The sequence below is a fragment of the Pelophylax lessonae genome (assembly GCF_965119305.1).
Source record: "Pelophylax lessonae genome assembly, chromosome: 10".
Taxonomy (NCBI): domain Eukaryota; kingdom Metazoa; phylum Chordata; class Amphibia; order Anura; family Ranidae; genus Pelophylax; species Pelophylax lessonae.
In genome coordinates this window covers 194,783,770-194,806,795 of record NC_138777.1, presented here as the reverse complement: position 1 = coordinate 194,806,795, position 23,026 = coordinate 194,783,770, and the positions used below count along the sequence as shown (strand labels likewise).

The window sequence follows — 23,026 nt, the reverse complement described above, 5'->3', positions numbered from 1 at the left end:
TCAGTGATCGTGGGTCGCTTACGCAATGCATAAAGCATTTGATATGCAGAGTCACCCTCAGCAAGCACAGTCATGTGTGCAGAGCTGTGTAGTTCAGTTCAATTTCTAAGACCCAAAAACCTAAAGTGTTAGGTGGGGATTGGCAAGGGTTGGACCCACTCTCCAAGAATCTTTAGAAAAAGATTGGCCTTCACATCGACAACTTGGCTTATGAGTATACTCATGAAATTATAAAACATGGGCCAGGATATTTTAGAAACCAACAACATACTAAAAAAAAAAAAGAAAATACATATTTTATTGAAACATGATTAAAATCTGATTAATAAAAAATTTGATAGAAAATAAATTTGGGGGAAAACAAATGTAATAAAAAAGACAGATGTAAATAATGTTTCAATAAAATATGTATAAACGTTTAACTAGTACGCTGTTGATGCCTAAGAAAACCTGGTCCATATTTATTAGTTTCTTGAGTATAAACATTTAGGGATATGGCACCCTCACAATCATTGGACTTTATTGATATTGGCTTATGAGTAAAATGTTGTTTTTATCTCTTGTAGAATAATTTTAATATTAACCACTTGCCGAATTCCGCACGCCTATCTACGTCGGCAGTCAGCCCCTCACAGGCAAAGTGACGTAGGTCTACGTCGCTAGTCTGTGAGGGTCTAGGGAGCGAGCGTGTGCCGCCGGCGGCGCGCTCCCGCGTGGTCACGGACCCCCCCCTCGCGTGTGACCGGCGGACCCGATGTCCGCCGGTCACTCTGCGATTGCCGCTGCAGAGAGAGGCTTGTGTAAACAAGCCACCTGTCATTCTCCCCTGTGTAGAAACTGTGATCACACGGTTCTACTATGTAGAACCGTTGATCACTGTTTCTACAGCTCAACAGACAGCCAATCACAGTTAGAATCACGCCCCTAGGGACACACACAGCCCCTCCCTCTCAAATAAAGTTAACCCCTTCACTACAAGTGTAATTTTGCAGTAACAGTGCATATGTATAGCACTGATTACTGCAGTAATGTCACTGGTAACCCCAAAAGTGTCAAAAATGTCAGTCAAGGGTCCGATCTGTCCGCCGCAATGTCGCAGTACCGCAAAAAAAATCGCAGATCGCCGCCATTACGCGTTAAAAAAAAACAACAAAAATGACAAAAATCTTTCCCTTTGTTAGTAAACGCGATAACTTATGCACAAACCAATCAAAATACGCTTTTTGCAATTTTTTTTACCAAACATATGTAGCATAAAACAAATTGGAGGGGGCGTGGCTTGGCGCTTGGAGTGAATGGCTGCCTAACCTCCTTCCTCCCGGCCAGACAGGGGAATATTGAGCTATAATCAGCTCTTCCACCCACGATTGAGCTCAAAACCATGATGGGGAGATCCAGCACTAACTCCTCTCCCTCCCGATCCCGCTCGCCGCGGCCTCAGACGACCCCGCAGTATCGCAGCATTCCGGATCTGTTCCGGCCGCCGCCGCCGCCGCTACGCGAGCCCCCGGCTTCATCCGCGGCCTACCCGGAGGTTCCACGAGGCGCGCCCGCTGCGCTCTCTGCAATTGACACTCCTTTTCAACCTGCACCTTCAACAGGTATGTCAACACCTGCCTCGATGCCCCCTTCTGCCATCCCTGTCACCCTGCAGGATTTAAGATCGATCGCAGATGAAATTAAGGCCTCATTTGCAGTGGCTATCACGGACCTTAAAAGGGAGATCCACTCCATTAACATAAGGGTTAATGAAGTGGAAGATCGTTCACATGCTCACGAAGAATCGATTCAATCTCTTAACGATTCTACCAGGACCCACAACGCACAATTCAGGGACATCCAGAGGCACCTTGAGGACCTCGATAATAGAGGTCGTCGCCATAATCTGAGAATCAGAGGCCTCCCGGAGTCCGTCGACCATACCCAAATCTCCTCTGCAACTACTTCAATCTTCAATGATGTATTGGGAAGACCCCCTGACACACCTATTGAGTTTGAAAGGATCCATAGAGCCCTAAGACCAAGAGCTCGTGACACTGATCCACCCAGAGACATTGTCTGCTGTATAGTTAACTTCAGGCTCAAGGAAAATATTCTGAGAGGTTCCAGAGACTGCCAATCTCTCCTTTACCATGGATCTGAAATTAAGATATTTCAGGACTTATCCCCGATAACCCTGCAGAGGAGACGTGATATGCGTCCCTTACTTGATACTCTACGCTCAAGAAATATTGCTTATCGCTGGAAATTTCCTTTTTGCCTGTCCGCATCCTCTAACGGTCGCACTGCCAATCTACGAATCCCTGAAGATCTTCATTCCTTTTGCAACACCCTTGGAATCCCATATGTGGATCTACCCGACTGGTATAGAATTCCGCAACTACAACCACTCAGAAGAGCATCTTCCATGGATACTATCCCGGAGAGAGATGATTTCCAGATAAGAAGACCCAGATCTCCCTCGCCGAGGAACAACTCATCTTCCTGCACCAGCTCACACAGAGCTGGCAGCCCCACAGCCTCTCCCGCTCATAGGAAATCGAGAAAAGAAAAAGGAAGATCCCACTAACAGGCTGCTACCCTGATCATCCAAGAACTATCTTTCTCAAACCCCCCCTAATAATTTTCCTGATGCCCCTTCCTTATCCTTCCCTACCCCCCCCCCCCCTTTTTTTTCTTCCTTTCTCTCTCTTTTTCCCCTTGCTTGTCTTTCTCTCCACATTCCGGTCCAGGACTGATTTTCTTCAAGAGACTTCCTCTATGCCGTCTCTACACCCAGCACCTTTTTTTATCCGGAAGAATCTCAACGTAACTCACCTCGCCCCATCTGAAGATTTGCAACATCCGCAACAAAGACTTGCCTTAGTGAGCCTGTCGCTGAAATAGAAGATTCATCATCTCCAAGGCCCCTTCCCACGGACTGGTAAAGTACTACTGCTCCCACACCCATAATCTCAAAACATTCCCAATCCCTCCCCTAGAAGACTTGATACAATCCCTATTGGCCCTCTCAAACCCACAACAAGATCCCCACCTGTTCATCTTTCTTTGATGGATACCTTATGCCATACCTTGATCTTGCTGTTACATGTTAATGTCACTGCCAATACAATCAGCACATGTTACTATTGTGTATGTGGGATTTGAGAGATGGGTCGACTCTCCTCTCCCTCCTTCCTCCCAAAATTTGCCCGAACCCCAAAGACCACACATTACTACATGACCTAGCCTGTATAATCTCTCAATACATTTGTTTGAATGGCTTCGACGATTCCCATTTTTTTTTTTTTTTTTCTTTCCCATCCTCCCCCCTTCTATATATTTCCCCCGATATTAACAGACCTCTCACCTGTGATTTTAGAAACAACGTGAGGGACTGGAGAGTCGGCCTGTTTTTCTTAAATTGTTATGATACTCATGTTTGATTTCTGCTATTCGTACAATATATATTTCACCATACACCTTTGAATACTTATACATATCTAATTAACATGCTTAGTTGCCATAATGACTCCCCCTTTGGGAAAGGGAAAAAAAAAAAAGGGGAGGGGAAAAAAAAAAAGGAAAAAAGGGAAAAAAAAAAAAAAAAAAAAGAAGAAAGGAGAAAACTTTTAAGACTATATGTAGACTTATGATGTTCCCCCTCCATGACACCGTTCAAGGACACACTTATGTCTCATGATATACACTCATGACACGCTTGATTATCCCACTCCCCTCCTTTCTCTCCTCTCTCCCCTCTTCCCCTTCCCCTCCTTCTATCCCACTCTCCCCCTCTCGCCTCTGCTTAAGACATACCTACCACCTCTCACTATACTCGGGACCCCCCCATCATACCTTCTTTTCTTTTCCCCACGACCTGGAAGATAACATCTGACTTGCTTTCTGTAACTCCCCTACTGGCCGGAAACCCTGACTCTACTTCTTTACCTTTCAGATCATTCACTCCTCAGACGCTGCCGCTCTCCCTCGAGACAGAGTCTGTATTTTCTTACACTCTCTGTCGCCGAATCCGATTTGTTCACACACAGGTTAGGTGACCGATTCCTCTCACCCTAACCCTCGGTACTCCAGCTCACCCCTCACTCCTTGCTCCACCCTATCTCCCTCTCGCTTCCCCCTTACCTCTCCCTCCCCCATCCCTTACCAACTCCCTTTCTATATACCCAGGGTCTCCGTCCCTGGCTTTATCCACCTTAGATCAACCTGCATATTTTGCTCACTTTTGAAAATATACTTACTCTCTTGAGCCATAATGACCCCATCTAATCAAAACGCAGAACCCATCCCCCTAAAGATAGTCTCCCTAAACGTTAAGGGATTGAACATCCCAGAAAAAAGATCCCAAGTATTGGACTTAATGCACAAACTCAGAGCGGACATAGTCTTCCTACAAGAAACCCATTTCCATTCTCAAAAAACCCCTAAGCTCAATAACCAAAATTATCCTATCTCCTATCTTGCCACCAACCCGCTTGGCAAAACCAAGGGCGTGGCTGTGTTGATCTCTAAAAACCTTGACTGGTCCATGACAGACTCCATAATCGACCCGGACGGTCGATTTATATTCTTAAAAGGACATATAGCACTCAAACCAGTAACCTTAGCCAATGTATACAGCCCTAACTCAGCTCAAGTACCCTTCTTCAGGAGCATATCGAACACGCTAGCACAATTCCAACAGGGTATCACAATACTGGGCGGTGACTTTAATGTCGCTCTCCACCCGCTACTGGACTCTTCCACGGGCACCTCCTCTCTCCCATATAGAGCCCTTAAACAGATCAGACTAGCACTTCAAGACCTATTATTGCATGACACCTGGCGTACCCTGAACCCCTCTGTTAAAGATTACACGTTCTTTTCCCCCCCACATCAAAAATACTCTCGCCTTGATTACATATTTCTATCCCAGAAGGATCTCCCTTTAATCAAAAAAACCACTATAGAACCCATGCTAATTTCAGACCACCACCCAGTCTCCCTGACCCTAGCCTTACATGCAGAGTCCCCGAAAACCAAATTTTGGAGATTAGATGCCTCCCTCCTGACCCTAGAAACGGACATCTCGTTTCTTAAGGACAAAATTATGGAATTTTTTAACGACAACAACACTCCTGACATTTCCCCCATAACAATTTGGGAAGCACACAAATGTACCATGAGGGGTATCCTCATGTCCCTTAAATCGGAAAAGAAAAAGGCCTCCCAGGCAAAAACAAGGGACATCATACGCAAAATAAGTGAACTTGAAAAAATACACAAAAGAACCCAGGCCCTGTCTACTTATCAAGAACTAATACAAAATAGACAAATACTCCTAGATGATCTCCACATTAAGACTAAACGTAAGTTCATTCTGCAACAAAAATTATTTTATGAATTTGGAAACAAAAGTGGAAAATTCCTTGCAAAAGCTTTACAAGCGAAGAAAGCAAGAAATTCCATCCACTTTATCAAAAACGACCAAGGTACTGCCATGACCCAAACACCCGATATAGCTGCGCAATTTGAACGCTACTATGCCTCCCTTTATAACCTGAACCCCGCCATCTCTGGACACAGGAAAAATACTCTCATACACGACTTCCTTCAGGAAAATTGCCCCAAGATCCTACCCCATATGAACACCCAAGATTTAGATAACCCTCTCTCTCAAGAGGAACTCAAGACGGCGATCTCCCAACTGAAACCAGGAAAAAGCCCGGGTCCTGACGGTTTCACTGCCCCCTACTTTAAAACATTTACAGAACTTATCTCTACCCCACTAATCAATGCCTTCAATGCACTTTCCAACCCCTCTGTCCCCCAACACAGGCTTTTAGAAGCACATATCTCCGTCATACCTAAGGAAGGTAAAGACCCATCCCTAGTCACAAACTATAGGCCCATCTCACTCTTAAATGTGGACATTAAACTATTCGCAAAAATAATTGCCAACCGAATACTCCCACTTGTTCCTCTCCTCATACATAAAGATCAAGTAGGCTTTGTTCCTGGGCGGGAAGCCCGGGATAATACCATTAAGGCTATAAACATACACCACTGGATGACTTCCAACAAAATTCAAGGTTTCATGCTATCACTAGACGCCGAGAAGGCGTTCGACAGGCTAGACTGGTCTTATATGGAAAGCACCCTACGTTTTATGGGCTTCCCCAATCGCTTACTAAGCCTTATCTTGTCCTTATATTCGACTCCATCTGCTTGTGTGAGAGTTAACGGTTGTCTGTCGAGCGCCTTCTCCATCGGCAACGGAACCAGACAGGGCTGCCCTCTCTCCCCCATTCTATTCGTCCTTACCCTTGAACCCTTTCTGCGCTCCATCGCACAGAATCAAAATATCCACGGCATTCCAATCCAACACAGATCTTACAAGATAGCTGCCTTTGCTGACGATATTCTCCTTTTCCTTAGCAAACCCTTGATCTCAATTCCCGCCCTTCTCCAAGAATTCAAATCCTTTAGAAACATCTCAAATTTCAAAATCAATTTCTCTAAATCTCATGCCCTAAACATATCCCTTCCTCCTCATATGACACAGCAATGTAAAACAAATTTTCCCTTTCTCTGGAAGCAAGACGCCATTAAATACCTAGGCATATATCTTACCACCGACCTTTCAGATCTCTTTCGCTGCAATTTCATCCCAGTCCTTAAAACCATCAAAGAAGACATCAATAGATGGAACAAACCACACTTTTCCTGGTTCGGACGTGCTGCTATCTTAAAAATGAATGTTCTTCCCCGTCTTCTCTACCTTCTCCAAACACTCCCAATTAGAATCCCGAACTCTTTCTTTATATCCTTCAGAAGTATGTGTAGTAACTTCCTTTGGAACAAAATGAGACCCAGAATCGCCTTCTCACTTCTAACTAAACCAAAATCGCAAGGGGGCATAGCCCTACCCGATTTGAAAAAATACTTCTGGGCTTGTCATCTTACACGCATACTAGACTGGTTCCTACACGGTAACAACAAAGACTGGGTTCCCCTGGAAAATGCATTTAGTCCCCTTCCACTTCAAGTGTTACCCTGGTTGGCCTCTGACAAAATTCCTCAGGATACCAAAAAACATCCCCTGATCAGCTGCACTCTTGATACCCTTAAAAACACTTCTAACACCCTGGCAATTTCATCCAACCCAGGCCCTATGACCCCCATAAAGCCCAACCCAGACTTCATACCAGGTATGGACTCATCATTCCTGTCCAATACCTGGAAAGACGACATTATTAGAGCCCATAGTTTCTTTAAGGATAACACCCTTCTTAATCGCTCAGATTTAACGCCTCAATCATCCCCCGCTCCCTTTCCTATGTGGTCATATTTCCAAATCCGTCACTTTTTGAATTCGCTGAACAAAAACTCATCACTATCCAGAGACCTCACGACCTTTGAAAAACTGTGTAATAGCTCCACTCCAAAACGACACCTCATATCCACTGTTTACAATCTCCTTGTGACAGACCAAACAACTCTCCCCAATAAAGCCAAACAGGCCTGGGAATCAGACCTGAATACTCCCTTCACAGAAAAAGAATGGGAAAACATCTGTTTTATATCTCACAAAAGTTCGCTTAACGTAACAGTCCAAGAAAACTGTTTTAAAATTCTGTCCAGATGGTATAAAACCCCTTCGCTTATGCACAAATACTACCCAGAAATCCCTGAAAACTGCTGGAGGTGCCATGAACAGCCAGGCACCCTATTCCACATCTTCTGGCAATGCCCGCAGATCCAACCTTTCTGGAGAGATATTCACAGGTTTATCTCCTCCAACCTAAACATTGTCTTGCCCTTCTCCCCAGCACAATACTTGCTACACAGCACCTCAATCCCTCCACACAAATATTGTAAATCTCTAACTCCCCACTTGATAAACGCAGCCAAAATGTGTATCCCTACACACTGGAGGTCAGATACCATTCCTACATACCAAGAATGGATCAGGAGAATAGAAAAGATAGCCAAATTGGAAGAACTTATTGCCATCGCCAAAGACAAAACCGCCACTCATGCTCGCATCTGGCACCCCTGGACCTCCTTTTCAAGTACATCATCCTCCTCTCGCTCTGCTCCCTCCTCAAGCCAAAACTTAGGGTCACCTCATTAGATACATATAATCAATTCCTAATAACCCACTTGACACTCCGAAACCTTCTTTACTCCCTCCTCACACCCCTTGCCTTTCCTGGGAACATTAAACTCTCTTTCCAAAACGAGAATTCGGTCGGATCTCTCCCACCCCTAAAAATGGGAAGTAGGTGGGAGTTTTCCTCTACGTCTCCCTGTTCCCACTGTTATCTCCTCTCTGGCCCCCTCCCCCATTATATATTTGTTCACTACCTCCAAACTCCCCATAAGGGAATACCCATCCTAAGACTTTCCCCTAGGGACGGAGACCCGCCCCTATCTGCTTTCCCCCCCTTCCAATCTCCTCCCCCCACCTCCCCATTTTCAATCCCACCCCCCCTCCTGCTCACCAACCTTCCTCCTCCCTCTCCTTCCCCACATTCCTCACCTTTTCCTCCGCTCTTTATATGCTTCCCTTCACTCAGTCTTCCACTTCTCTTTACAATCTCTTCCAAGCACTTTCAAAAGTTTTAATTCCTACATGGTAATGATCTCATCAGACCCCCCTTTATCGAAGACAGGCCTGGTTACTCGCCCTGTTATTACTAGCACTCACCGCTGACATGACGCCATATTACCATTCCTCATTTCCTTCCTGTGGCCTATATGTATACTCCTCAGGTTATAATACTCTCGTTAAATTTTTCTGTCTATATTATACTAATGTTTCAAATGTTTGTTTCTCGTCATATGCGGGCTTAGTTTGTAATATTGCTTGCATTAAGGCTCATTGTAGGAATCCATTTGGGCTATACGCCATCTCGTGCCATACCTTTGCAACTTTCTTATCTTAGTTCTCTTGTAACACTCTAGCATTTACCTTCGAGTTTTTTTTTTCTCTCTCGATTGTATTGCCCACTGTTTGTCAATTTCTTCATGCTTCAGACTGTTTGAACTCAATGCTGTTAATATTTCTATTGTAAAAATTTCAATAAAAACCTTTTTTGGAAAAAAAAAAAAAAAAAACAAATTGGCCGAAAATGTTAAAAAATTTTGATTTTTACATTTTTTTGGGGGGGAATTTCATATAAAAAAATTTGAAAAATATTGTTATTTTTGCAAAATTGACGCTCTTTTTTTGTTTTTAGCGCATGATCAAAAAATCGCACAGGTGATCAAATACCACCAAAAAAAAGCTCTGTTTGTGGGGAAAAAAAGGATGTCAAATTCGTTTAGGTACAGCGTCGCACGACCGCGCAATTGTCCGTTAAATTCATGCAGTGCCGAATCGCAAAATACCCCCTGGTCAGGAAGGGGGTAAAATCTTCCGGGGCTTAAGTGGTTAACAAACGTCCCATTGCAAATTTCACAAACTGTTCACTTGTGGATTCCTGTGCAAATGATTGCTTATGACAGATTATAAGGTTCTTTCAAACAAATTCTATTTTTTTCCAGCCAATTTTCACTCTCTTCTCCCCAGAAACCACGCACAGGCAAAAGATGATTGGACATTAACCAACATTCACGTGAGCAGGCTCTCGTAGATGAAGGTATAAATAAAAAAATCTAGCTGGGCCAAATGATCTCCTGATATCCGAGGATTATCTGCAACTATTATTTGTGGGAAAAAAAGCCTTTCCTGGTAGCCTACTAAATGTACACATTTTCTGTCTTTGAGAGCCTAGAATAAATTTGATCTGCCAGGACCAACATTACATTCCTACATTTAAAAAAATATAATTAAAATAACAGCAAGTAAAATGAGCACAACAAAGTACGAAAAGACAAGAGGTTAAAAAACAGAAATTCTTGTTATGCTGAAAATTAAATTCTGTGGGAGTACATTAACATAAAAATAAAAAAAAGAAAGAACTAAAACAAAGATTAAAAATACCAATATTCTTAGCATGCTAAAAGGAAATTGTGTGGGAGTATGTTACATTATCTGTTTATGATATACTAACAAGATGTATTTCTTAAATGGCCTGTAAAACTGTAGAGGCAATGAAATCTTAAGAAAGGTCATCATTAGAATTTGTTTTAAATCCTCAATAAACAAAAAAGAAAGTACTATGCCATTAAAAACTAAAGTGCTAATAAATAAAGTTTTATTGTTATGCGTAATACTAACTTAGCAGCATATAGTCCCTTGTATTTTATACATTGTCGAAGAAATGTTAAATTATTTATCATACCTGGAGGCTGTATTGGAAATCACCTTTTCTTTCTTTTTTATCAACATACTGATTAGATGTTGCAATGTGTGTTTATAGTAGGAAGCATAGTAGGTGTGCACAGCCTATTGCATTAATGTGTGCATCCCAAAATAATATATATATATATATATATATATATATATATATATATATATATATATATATATATGTGTGTGTATGTATATGGATATGTATATATATGTATATGTATATGTGTATATATATATATATATATATATATATATATATATATATATATATATATATATATATACACATATATGTATATATATAGATATAGATATATATTACACATATTGTATATGTGTGTATAAAAATATATATATATATATATATATATATATATATATATATATATATATATATATAGATAGATAGATAGATAGATAGATAGATAGATAGATAGATAGATAGATAGATAGATAGATAGATAGATAGATAGATAGATAGATAGATAGATAGATAGATAGATAGATAATAAGTACATAATCACACTCTTTAAAATAAATATAAACAAACATTTTATAATGTATTAAGACATGGACAGTGTCAGTGGAGCAGTGGACGGTGTGCGTAGGGCAGAGATTGATGTCAATAGGGCAGTGTACAGTGTCAGTATTTTATTTTATTTTTTATTTTATTTTTATTTTTTTATCTTTTAATATTGTATTTTTTTTTTTTTACAATAGCTTCTTTTTTTTTTTTTTTTTTTAATGCTCCTTTAGGTGGCTTTGGTGAAATATCAGACAGATCCTAATGGACTAATTTTTGAGACCGAGAAAGGGACTAAGGACAGGGATTCCCCAGTCCCTTTCTCTGTTCTTGGACAGTGAACACATGGGAAGTGCTGTGTGCTGAGCGGCTTCCTGTTCATTTACAAACTGAAGCATAGTAAACACAGCAAGAGGAATCTGCGCCACACTGGGCAATTATGGTGTGCCCAGACACATCCAGCACACCCGGTGTGCACGCCTATGGTAGGAAGAAACAGACATTAAAGTTATGGTGAGGTGGGACAAAGGAACCAAGAAACCCACAGTGAAAACACTGTGAAAAAGAGTGCTGTCATCCATTAATTATTGTTTTTACCAAAGAGTCACACAACTTTCACCCAAAATTCACACATGTCCACATAAATTTGAAAAAATATGTAAATCATGGGCACAAGTTGTGTAAATCATGGGTAAAGACATTGAAAAATAGACACCAAAGAGTATGTATTTACAAAATTGAAAAGTGCTACTTTAGGGGTTCTTTAGACTTGCGGTTGTAGGGTGTTAAGAACACATGGTTTGGACACATTTTAGCACCCCTAAACTGCCCCCCCCCCCCACTTAGTTGCAAAGGCAATGGACGATGGGATGTTTTCATGCCATGGTTGCTTTGCTTCACGCCAATGACATAAAATTTCACTCTTGTTGCATTCAGCGGTCAGTCAGCCTGCTGATCACAATCATTTTAAGTGAACGGAGAAGCACCACATATACCCTGCAACCATGTGCAATGCGCCCAGTTCTGGCACATTGGTGCCTCTCTTTCTTCGTCCATCTATAAACTCACTTTCTTCTTTTTTTTCTGTTAAAGTGGTTCTAAAGGCTCAAGGTTTTTTACCTCCTTGTATTATATCCATGAAGGTAAAAAAACCTTCTGTGTGCTGCCCTCCTCACAGCCCCCCCCCCCCCCAATACCCACCTCAGCCTCCTCTCGATCCAGTGATGAATACGAAAGCCTTGGCTGTCTTGGGACTCTCTCTCACCATTGGCTCCCACTGCTGTCAATCGCAACCAGTGAGCCAACAAGGAGAGAGCGGGGGCGAGTCCGAGCTGCGACTATGTGTGTCTTATGGACACCCTGGGCATGAGTAACATTGATAGCAGTAACCATCTGATTGGATACTGGCACACCATGTGACTTTAGTGACCATATTGGGTCATGCAGAGTCTATTTAAGATCCTGGCTCCCGGGCTTGGCACGCATTTTGTGAGTGGCCAGTGTAGGGACAGGATACTCGTATATGTCAGCGACAGTGCTTAACATCAGGGAAAGGTTCTGAATGAGTAGAGCAAGTGCAGGGACACGTGATCCTTCCTGGAAATGTCCCATTTGGGTATGGGCTGCTCAGGCTGCATTCTGATCCTCGAGACAGGCACTGTGGGCTTCCCTGAGACTTCCATCTACTGACACATTGCTGTTACATCCTGTGAGTGTTTATTGTTGGGTTGACTTACCACCAGGCTTGTTGTGCATTGCTAGACTTCTGTTACAATATATTCATGTTTCTGCACCTGGACTCTGAGTGTTTTCTGCCCACTGCTGCACCTAACCACAGATGTACTGCAACATTTCAAGCAAGCACACTTGTTTCTATTTGAATGGTAGATAACAAACAAGGGAAATAGAAAGACCTGATAGTTGGACTTCTTTCTACCTAGTTGTATATTCAATGAGGCTAGGAGGGTCTAGATCTACTTCAAAAAGTCTAAAAAGGTATTTATGTCTTATTACTTCTTAGCAAGGTGAATAAAACTCCCAATATTGTAAACTGAAACATGAAGAATATTCTTTTATGACCCTGCGTCCATTGTGCCCTGAGCTGTAGTAGCCATAGTGCCCTTTATTTTGCATTGATGGATGGTAACAAATGTAAAACAACCATATGCAAGACAATAATTGATTAATTAATCAATGAATTAATAGTAAATACAGACTAGTGGCAGTAGACATATTTATGTCTGTCTGGGGGCTTTGTTCTATTCATCTGATTGAGGACTGCCGTTGACTCATGGCTAGAAATATTGATGTCTCCTGTGACCACAGGTGTTAACCCTAATTGACCACATTCATAGAAGTGATTCACTATAGCGCCTCAGGCACATCTCATTCTTAGGTAGCTTTTGAATTATGGGAGGCAACCTCTGATCAGCCTTCTGTAATGGAGTAGAGCCTGTTGATTGCTGTATGTTTGCATGGAGAGCTAGGATTTATCCTTGCAAGAAGACACTATTTCTGGAGTCTGAAATGCATTTCTTGCCAACTCAAGAATTGTGCTGCCTTTTGCTAGACTTTGTATCACCTAAATAAGAACTCGTATGTTGCCATCACTGTACTGTTGGGCTGATTGTGTATGAGCAACTGCGCTTTCACTAGTTCAGTGGGCTTACATTCTCTTTCCTGTCTAAGTAGTGCTTCTGTACAGGTAACTAATATCAAGATAGAGTTGGGGAATAATTCTGTATATAAATGGATTAATGGTTTTTAATCTAAATTTATGGTATAGATTTTTTGCATTATAACATTGGTCTAGCCTAGACCATTAGCATAATACATACCTGAGGGATCCCTACGGAAGCACTGTAGTAGTCGCTGTTACTATAGTAATCACCACTGTCTTCCAGATCCAATGCCGAGATACCGTCCTGCTGTATAGTAACCACAGGGGGTTATTCACTTGGCATGGGTGTCATTCACAGAATGCCTTGAACTTTTCTCAATGAATGCAAGGTGTCACCTCCAAGCCCTCTTCCAATCAAAGAACTTGTGTTCATTGAGAAAAACGCAAAGTATTCTGTTAATGGTGCCCATGTCAAGTGGGTGATTACCTCTGTCTACTACGCAGTATACGACCCTGGATATAGTGCTGATCACTGTAGTAGCAGCAACTACTAAAGTGATTTCCAGCTTCCACAGGGATCCCAAATACAGGCGATCCCCGGGTTACAAACATCCGACTCACAAACAGAGGGAGACAACAGGAAGTGAGGAGAAATCTACCCCTAGGAAGGGAAATTCCCTCCTGTAAGAGTTCTCATGGGAAAAGATGTCTCCACTGAAGCTTTATCACCAATCCTTGTTTCGACAAAAACCCAAAATTTTCAAAATATAGTTGTCATAGGGACAGAAAGTGGGGTGAAATCTTCTGAACAGGGGTAAAGACAGCAAAACAAAGGGTACATGGGTGTTAACCCTTTCCTATCCTATCCTATCCTATCCACTAAACTTAAAAATTATTCTTTTGGCTAGAGCTAAACTTAAAAAATGTACCTGTTCCGACTTACAAACAAATTTGACTTAAGCAGAGAGGGGAAGAGAGGGGAATGGCACTGCCTATAGGATAGGGAAAAAAAAAACGGAAATCTACTAAGCTAGACTGGAAAAGAACAAGGAGGAAGAAGAAGCAAATAATATACAATTTAAATCCTCTGGCATACACATAAAACTCATGTAAACTGTTGGTGACACACCTAATATTGCACAAAATACATAAATTGACTAGTGCTGTATAGAGAAAAAAGAAGGGAAGGAATGGGTCTTCCCAGAAAAGTGACTATAATATAGCTAATAATTCAGGTAAATAAGGGCCAGGTAGATAATCAACAATAAAATACACAATATAAATGTGTGTTGTATTTATATTTTGTATTGTATTGTCCTTCCCTCCTTTTTTCTCTATATAGCACAATATTTTATGCAATATTAGATGTACTGTCACCAACAGTATACATTAGTTTTGTGTATGCCAGAGGATTTTAATAGTTTTTGATGAACATTTCTGACTACCCCAATTACCTCATTTTTATATTATTTGCACCATCTTCATCCTTGTTCTTTTCCAGTCTAGCCTAGTAGATATCCCGTTTTTCCTATCCTATAGGCAGCGCCATTCCCCTCTCTTCCCCTCTCTGTTTACACGTATAACCTTTGGTTATATTCGAGGGAGGCTGTAGCCCACTACTATTATCTTTTCCTTAGCGCGGAGTATATTCTTTTAAAATTTGACTTAAGAACAAACCTACAGTCCCTATCTTGTTTGTAACCCGGGAACCGCCTGTATATGGAAAACACATTTGGGTTAATTTACCAAAATTGGAGAATGCAAAATCTGGTGCAGCTGTGCATGGCAGCCAATTTGATTCTAACCTTAATTAAGTTTTCAATTAAGCTTCGACAAAAAAAAAAATGAAAATTAATTTACTTCATTTCTATACAGAGCTGCATTAGGTTATGCACCCTCCAGTTTTAGTAAATCAGCCCCATTGGTCCAAGCTGGACCAGTGTAACTATGTAATTAAATCCATACTTAAAAGTAATTTTTAATAAGTATAAAGCTAGAATAGAAAATGTTTGTTTAAAATATCTCTAGAAGTCACAGTTAAAGTTTTCGAAACCAAGTTTTTTTATGTACAGATTGCATAATACATGTACACAAGGAAGCTGCATTTTCTTTTTACACATGCTTTGGTTTCCTCCAAGTATTATTAACCCCTTGCCGACCGCCGCACGACTATATACGGCGGCGGTCAGCCCCTCCTGGGCAAAGTGACGCCCCCCGCTCGTTCTCGGACATTCCAGCGCGAGTGACCGGCAGCTCGGATGTCCGCCAGTCACTCGCGATCGTCCGTTACAGAGGGAGAAAGGCAGGCGGCTAATGTAAACAAAGCCGCCTGTCATTCTCCCTGGTGTAACTGCAGAGATCATACGATCCTGCTATTTAGGATCATATGTCTCTGTGGTTACATGAAAAGCCACGCCCCTTTACAGTAAGAAGCACACCCCTAGGGACACATTTAACCCCTGCCTCTCCAATAAAGTTAACCCCTTCCCTTCCAGTGTCATTTTTACAGTAACAGTGCATATGTATAGCACTGATTACTGTAGAAATGTCACTGGTACCCCCAAAAGTGTCAAAAATGTCAGTCAAGGGTCTGATCTGTCCGCCGCAATGTCGCAGTCCCTCAAAAAAAATTGCAGGTCGCCGCCGCCGCCGCCAAACACCAAAAATGACAGAAAACTTTCCCTAAGTTAGTAAACGCAATAACTTTGCGCAAACCAATCAAAATACGCTTATTGTGATTTTGTTTACCAAACATATGTAGCAGAAAACAAATTGGCCAAAAATGTTAAAAAATTTAGATTTTTACATTTTTTGGGGGGAATTTCATATAAAAAAATGTGAAAAATATTGTTATTTTTGCAAAATTTACGCTCTTTTTTTTGTTCAAAAAATCGCACAGGTGACCAAATACCACCAAAAGAAAGCTCTGTTTGTGGAAAAAAAAGGACGTCAAATTCGTTTAGGTACAGCGTCGCACGACCGCGCAATTGTCCGTTAAAGTCACGCAGTGCCGAATCACAAATTAGGCCCTGGTCAGGAAGGGGGTAAAATCTTCCGGGGCTTAAGTGGTTAAGCTTTCAATTAAGCTTTGACAAAAAAAAAAAAAAAAAAACTGGAAGCTGATTCCATTTCTATACAGAGCTGCACTCTCCAGTTTTAATAAATCAGCCTCATTGGTCCAAGCTGGACCAGTGTAACTATATAATTACGGTAAATCCATACCCTAAAGTAATTTTTAATGAGTATAAGGCTAGAATTGGGAATGTTTGTTTAAAATATCTCTACAAGTCACAGTTAAAGTTTTCAAAACCATGTTTTTTTATGTACAGATTGCATAATACATGTACACGAGGAAGCTACATTTTCTTTTTACACATGCTTTGGTTTCTCCCCAGTAATATTAAGTAGTGATTGAGTTTTACTGCTCTTCATAGCTTTATATAAGTCTGTGGGTCAGCACAGACCCATAATGGTTCATTGACCATAAATACAATTTCCAGATGACTTGTCTTGTGGACAGTTTTATCTAAAAAGTTCTATAAGGATGCTGATTGCACTATTTGATAGATGGTCACTAGAGACAGAGACTCTAAAAAAAGGTATATGAAATGCCACCTTGAAATATGGTACAGCAAGAAAGTAAAATGTGAGAGCCATATGAAAACTTACTTTCAAGAAAACTTTAAAATAATATCTCAAAATGCACGCTGACTGAAAATACACTCTAGATTCTATTTAGAGAGCAATGCTTGACTTTGGTGCAGTATAGTAATCACTGAGCAGGCTTTATGATGTATCTCATGTGAAATCCTGGTGATCAAGCCTCAGAAAAAGAACATTTTGTGACTGTCGAATTAAAAGAGAAAGGTAAAAAGGACAGGGAACAAAAAGATTGACTTCACTGGGGTAACATAATAAACAGATATCAATAAATGCCCACACAATTTACAGGCTCAGTCTGAGCGAGTGGATGGCTTACACTGTGGTTGCATTAAAGCTCAGTCAATGTGCTTAAATGAACATAACTTTCATCCATCAGCATTAAATTCATTTGTTCTTGCTTCTGTGGTCATTAGTGAAAAGCATTTGTCTTTGTCATTCTTAACAGCCTCTGGACTTCGAGAGCAAAAAATCCTATACGCTGAAGGTAGAGGCAGTCAATGTTCATATTGATCCGCTTTTCATCAGCGGGGTACCCTTCAAAGACACCGCAACTCTAAAAATAACGGTGGAGGATTCTGATGAGCCCCCTATTTTCTCATCGCCTAGTTATCTGCTGGAAGTACACGAGAACGCGGCCATAAATGGTGTCATTGGCCAGGTGACAGCAAGAGACCCTGATTCAACAGCAAGTTCTATAAGGTATGGTGTCTAATGAGATTTTAGACCTTTTAATGGGCATTGATATGCATTAATATTATGTGTAGCTTATTGCTTCTAGGTGCACCAAGAGGTTTGTATTGCAGTAGGGACAGGGGAGGACTGGGCCAGGGGGCCGGGGGGCAATTGCCCCCCTGGCCACTCTGATGCCCCATAAAAAGACTGCACTGCTTCTGCCACAGACATGCCTAAAGGATTCCTGGTGAAGAGAAGTAAAAAGCCCCCACCGCTGACCTACTGAGTGCAGGATAAAGACAAGGACAGATCGCAGCCCTCCCCCCAGCATGGATGGTGTAAGCTGTGTCTGAGCAGAGGCCGGTGTCCTGCCCCACTGGGGACCCTCCTCCTCTGGCCAGCCCCGACCGAGCTGTCCCAGCTCCCCCCAACTGCCCCTGTTGGCCAGATTCAGGAAACCAGATTTGGCCATTGAGTAGAGAGTACCTGGAGCGGAACTTCAGCCTGGAATGGGGGTCTGGAGGAGGCCGGAAAGAGAGTGGGAGGGGGGCCGAGTCACTGCACCATGGGCCTATGGTTTGTACTTGCCCCCTGGCATGAAAGTTGCCAGTCAGCCCCTGAGTATGGATCTCTGGCTTTAGCTGGTCCTATTTGAAAAAATTCTGCTTTGTTTTTAGATCCCCCTCCACCTAACTGCATCACAACAGTCAGTATCATTTAGGTATGGCTGTGTCACATTATTTTGCATGCTCCCTTCCCAAAATTAGAAGACCTCCCATACTTCTTCTGGTTGATCACAGAGTTTGGACTATGCTGCTATGGTACCCCTGACAGGTCCAATTGATGTTCTTCTTCATTGGTCTTTGGGTCCCGGGTGCCGGCATGTTTACTATGGGTAGCCTGGCTGTAACTCCTAAAGACAGCTGCCCACTGTGCATGCCCAAGCCACACTTCACTTTGCGAATGGTCCCGGAGCCTTCTGGGACCAGTGACGTGTCCCAGAAAGTTGCTGATTGGGAGAGAACTTGTGGTGGATCACAGCTGCCATCCGACCAGAAGTGCAAGCCGGTACCTGTCAAAATCAAGCAACCATCACCCCCCAAACAAGTTGGCAATAATAGAAGAGGGCATAAAGCGAACCTTCCCCTTTAGGATGAAGTTCTGCTTTAACTTATTGCTGCCTATATAACACATATGTGTTGTAGCAAAAGGGTGGGCTTTAACACCTACATACCACAAATATGTCACTGTGCTGTTAATATTGCTGTGCTGAGAGCACACTCACTGCACACTCCCAGCATGGAGACAGGCCTTGGTTCCCACCAATGATCAGTAGGCTCCGGATTATGTGACCATTTTGACAGCCTAATCACAGTGGCTACTTGCATGTCAATCCTTATTGGATTCTTGATTGGAGATATACACAGATCAGCCATAATCTTATGATGAGCAACCTAATATTGAGTAGGTCCCGCTTCTGCCACCAAAAAAACCCTGACCCGTCAAGGCAGGGATGCCACTAGACCTCTGGAGGCATACTTTGGTATCTGGCACCAAGCTGTCAGTAGTAAATCCTTTAAGTCCCAGAGATGTATAGTAACTAAGTAGAACTACTTCACTACTGTACTTAAGTACCGAAAGGCGGTATCTGTACTTTCCTAGAGTAGGATTTTTTTCTCCTACTTCCACTTTTACTTCACTACATTTTTTCGATGATTTCAATACTTCTACTCCAATTTTTTTTTTTGTGCTGCATAGTTACTCGTCACTATTATAAAAATTACCACTGCCAGAACAGTAGATGGCAGGTTTCATGAAGCTCAAAACATGTGTATTATCAGCGCATACGAAAATAAATGCTACTGTATGTGTAAATAAAAGCTGCATTTGAAATAATAAAAAACAATATGATGTTCAAACTTTTGACTTCTTTCTTTAATAACTACATAACACAGAACTTGTACTTTTACTTTCAGTACTTGAGTAGCAATTTTTTTTCAAAACTACTGGTACTTTTACTTTCAGTACTTAAGTAGCAACATTTTTAAAAAAACTACTTGCAATACATAAGTACAAAAAATGTTGAATACTTTAGTACTTCTACTCAAGTCACTTTTTGATCGAGCACTTCCACTTCTACTCAAGTCACTTTTTGATCGAGCACTTGTACTTTTACTCAAGTATGGGTTTTGAGTACTTTATACAACTCTGTTAAGTCCTGTAAGTTGAAAAGTGAGACCTCCATGGATTGGATTTGTTTTTTCAGGACACTGAGGCCCCCACCGAGGCTTTATGGATTGAAATCTGGAGGCCAAGTCCACATCTCAAACCCGTTGTTGTGTTTCTCAAACCATTCTTGAACCATTTTTGCAGTATAGGGTGGATGCATTATCCTGCTGAAAGAATCCACTGCCATCAGGGAATACCAATTTCCTGAAGGGGTGTATTTGATCAGCAACAATGTTTAGGTAGGTGGTAAGTGTAAAAGCAACATCCACATGAATGGCATGGCCAAGGTTTCCCAACAGAATATTGCCCAAAGCATCACACTACCTCTGCCAGCTTGCCCTCTTCTCATGCTGCATCCTGATGCCATTTCTTCTCCAGGTAAGCAATGCACACGCATCTGCCCATCCACGTGATGTGAAAGAAAATGTGATTCATCAGACCAGACCACTTTCTTCCATTGCTCTGTGGTCCAGTGTTGTTTTTAACATGCCCATTGTAGATGCATTTAGCTGTAGATATAGTTCTTTAAGGGCACCCTGGCCAGTCTGCAGCTATGCAGCCCCATACATAACAGACCGAGACTCAGTGGCATCTTAAGAGCATGAAAGGGCCCTGGGCGATGCAGTGCACTGGGGCCTTGCCTACACAATCACCCACGAGAATAAAAATGCAAATTATCAATAAGGTGATATTTTATGGTAAAACAGTGCCAGGCTAATGACATCTTTCAAGTTCAGCGGCTGGGTCAAGTGAACACATATGGACAGGAGTCAGACTCGACTGTCCTTTGTGTGCCTGTTCCCCCTCCACGGCCCTAGTGGCCTGACAGAAGCCCTTGGCCGACAGGTGCTTGCCACCTGCTAAGTTCGGCGGTGGGATGCACATGGAAATCTGGACTAATGCTTGGCTGGGGCTGGGTTGCTGAGCAGGCTGGGCCCCCCGGGCAAGTGGGGCCCCCGGGCAACTGCCCAGCATGGCCATTCGATAAGATGGCCCTGCCGAGACTCCTATTTTTTCTTCTTTCAACTCATCAACTTCAGGGACAGCATGTTCACTTGCTGCCTAATATACCCCATGGCTCTCAGGTGCCATTGTAATGAGATAATAAGTGTTATTTACTTTATCTCTCAGTGGATCTTATGTTATGACTGATCAGTGAAAATGGATGTGGAAATATAATACTGTATATAATACTACAATAATACTGTATATAATACTTTTTCTGTGAATTATCAGGCACAAAAGGTCTCTAATGCAAGGCAGGACAAAGATAAATATAGCCCACCCTAGGAGAGGAGAAATAAAATTGTAGAGGTAAAATTAATGTTAAAAGCATATTATTTCATAGGAATATTCACAAGTTTGAACAAACTTAGAACATTGAGATAATGGTACACGCAGAGCGTATGTGTGGGAGGATAGATACTGTAACAGACAAATTCTTATTGCCAGATGTTTTTAGTTTATCATAATGAAAACTAGGAATCATGAAAGGTACATGGATATAGTAATCCTTCCATCTCCTGAATTTTCTATATGCAGTGTTTTATGTTATTCTTACCCCATTTTTCTGAGGACATAGGCTCCATGTACACGGGACATTGTAAATGGCTGTTTAGGAGCAGTTGGGCGTTTTTTTCAGAAGCCCCTGAACCCACCTACATTTTATCTTATCTGTCCATGTACACAGGGTCGTTTACAGTCATTTGCAGGCAGTTGAGTTCAGGGACATTTTTTGGAACGCAATTATTTGCGTTCGAACGTGTGTTTCCAGGCGTTTCAAATGCAAAAACGCGACCGAACGCGATAACCCGCGTTTAGCGTTCACGTTTTTCCATTTTAAAGGGGAATCGTTTTTTTGACCTCTAGGAATGGTTCTAAATGCAAACGCCCGCAATCGCCCGCTAAACGCGGGTGCAAACGCAACCTAACGGACGTTTCAAACGTCCTAAAAATTCCAGCATTCAAAGGGACTTTTAACAACGTCCCGTGTACATGGAGCCACGGGTTGCAGGAAAGAAATACACAGGTTCCCCCATCAACACAGAAAGTGCTGACAGGGGAATCCCTCCTGCCTTGAAGACAGTGATTATTGCTTGCGGCTATAGCAGTCACTAGTGATAATCGCAAGTAAATATGGCAGGCTGGTTGTACCCAAGTTGATTGATCGATAAACTCAGGACATTTAGCCTACCCAACAATGGTTCGAATCTCGGCCAGTTCCTGCTGAACCGGCCAAGATTCGAACTGTCTATGGCAGACCTAAGGTTGAACTACTCATGTAGAACCCAAACTAGACTGGCACATACATTAAACACCATAAGGCATTTTTACAGTAGTGTGTATGAATCTTATGCAACATAATTCACAAAGTGGATAGACATACTTCGTACAAGATAGGTGAATTGCAATCAGCTTATGCAACCTGTCCCTAAAACACAACTAAAGGCTCCTGCATAACAGTCTAAACAAGTACTAACTCCAGCTACTATGTGATACACAAGTCACCTGGTTACAATATAATAAAAACCTCCTTTACATTTCCTTACTTTACCAGCAAATTTAAAGTGGTTGTAAACCCTTAAATATTCTCAGTTAAGTGACTGGCCTTAGGTGATACACAGAGGTTAAACAAATTCCCCAACATAACTTGTACCTGTTTACCTGCAGTGTCCTCTTCTCTATATCCATTCAAAGTACAGAATTTGTAAAGCTTATCTGAGCTGTCAGAAAACACAGAGCGGGGAGCTGAAATTACACTTTGCAGAGCTCAGTGAGGAGAGCTCTGAAAGTTGATTGGAGGAAGGGACACACCTGCACACAAGATTGGAGCTGAGACTGTCAATCAGCTGGAAATCCCTCCCCTGTCACCTTTTTTCTCTTGGTGTCAGGAAAACTTGTCAGAAGGGACTCAAGCTAATAGCAATGAAGCAGCAGACAGAAATTACACTTAGTGCTCTGGATTGGGACAAGTACACACTATAGAGGGATATGCGTTCATATTCATGTCTGAGGTGTACAGGCACTTTAAGTGCAG

General features: G+C 41.9%; 1 protein-coding gene across 1 annotated transcript in view; it reads left to right on the top strand.

Annotated features, from left to right (window-relative positions):
- The window catches only part of CDH8 (cadherin 8), a 686,750-nt gene that overhangs the window by 500,500 nt on the left and 163,224 nt on the right, over positions 1–23,026 (top strand). Inside the window, exon 7 of the mRNA XM_082271081.1 lies at positions 17,534–17,787. Within this exon, the coding sequence (XP_082127207.1) occupies positions 17,534–17,787 (254 nt within the window). The remainder of the gene's footprint in view (positions 1–17,533; positions 17,788–23,026) is intronic.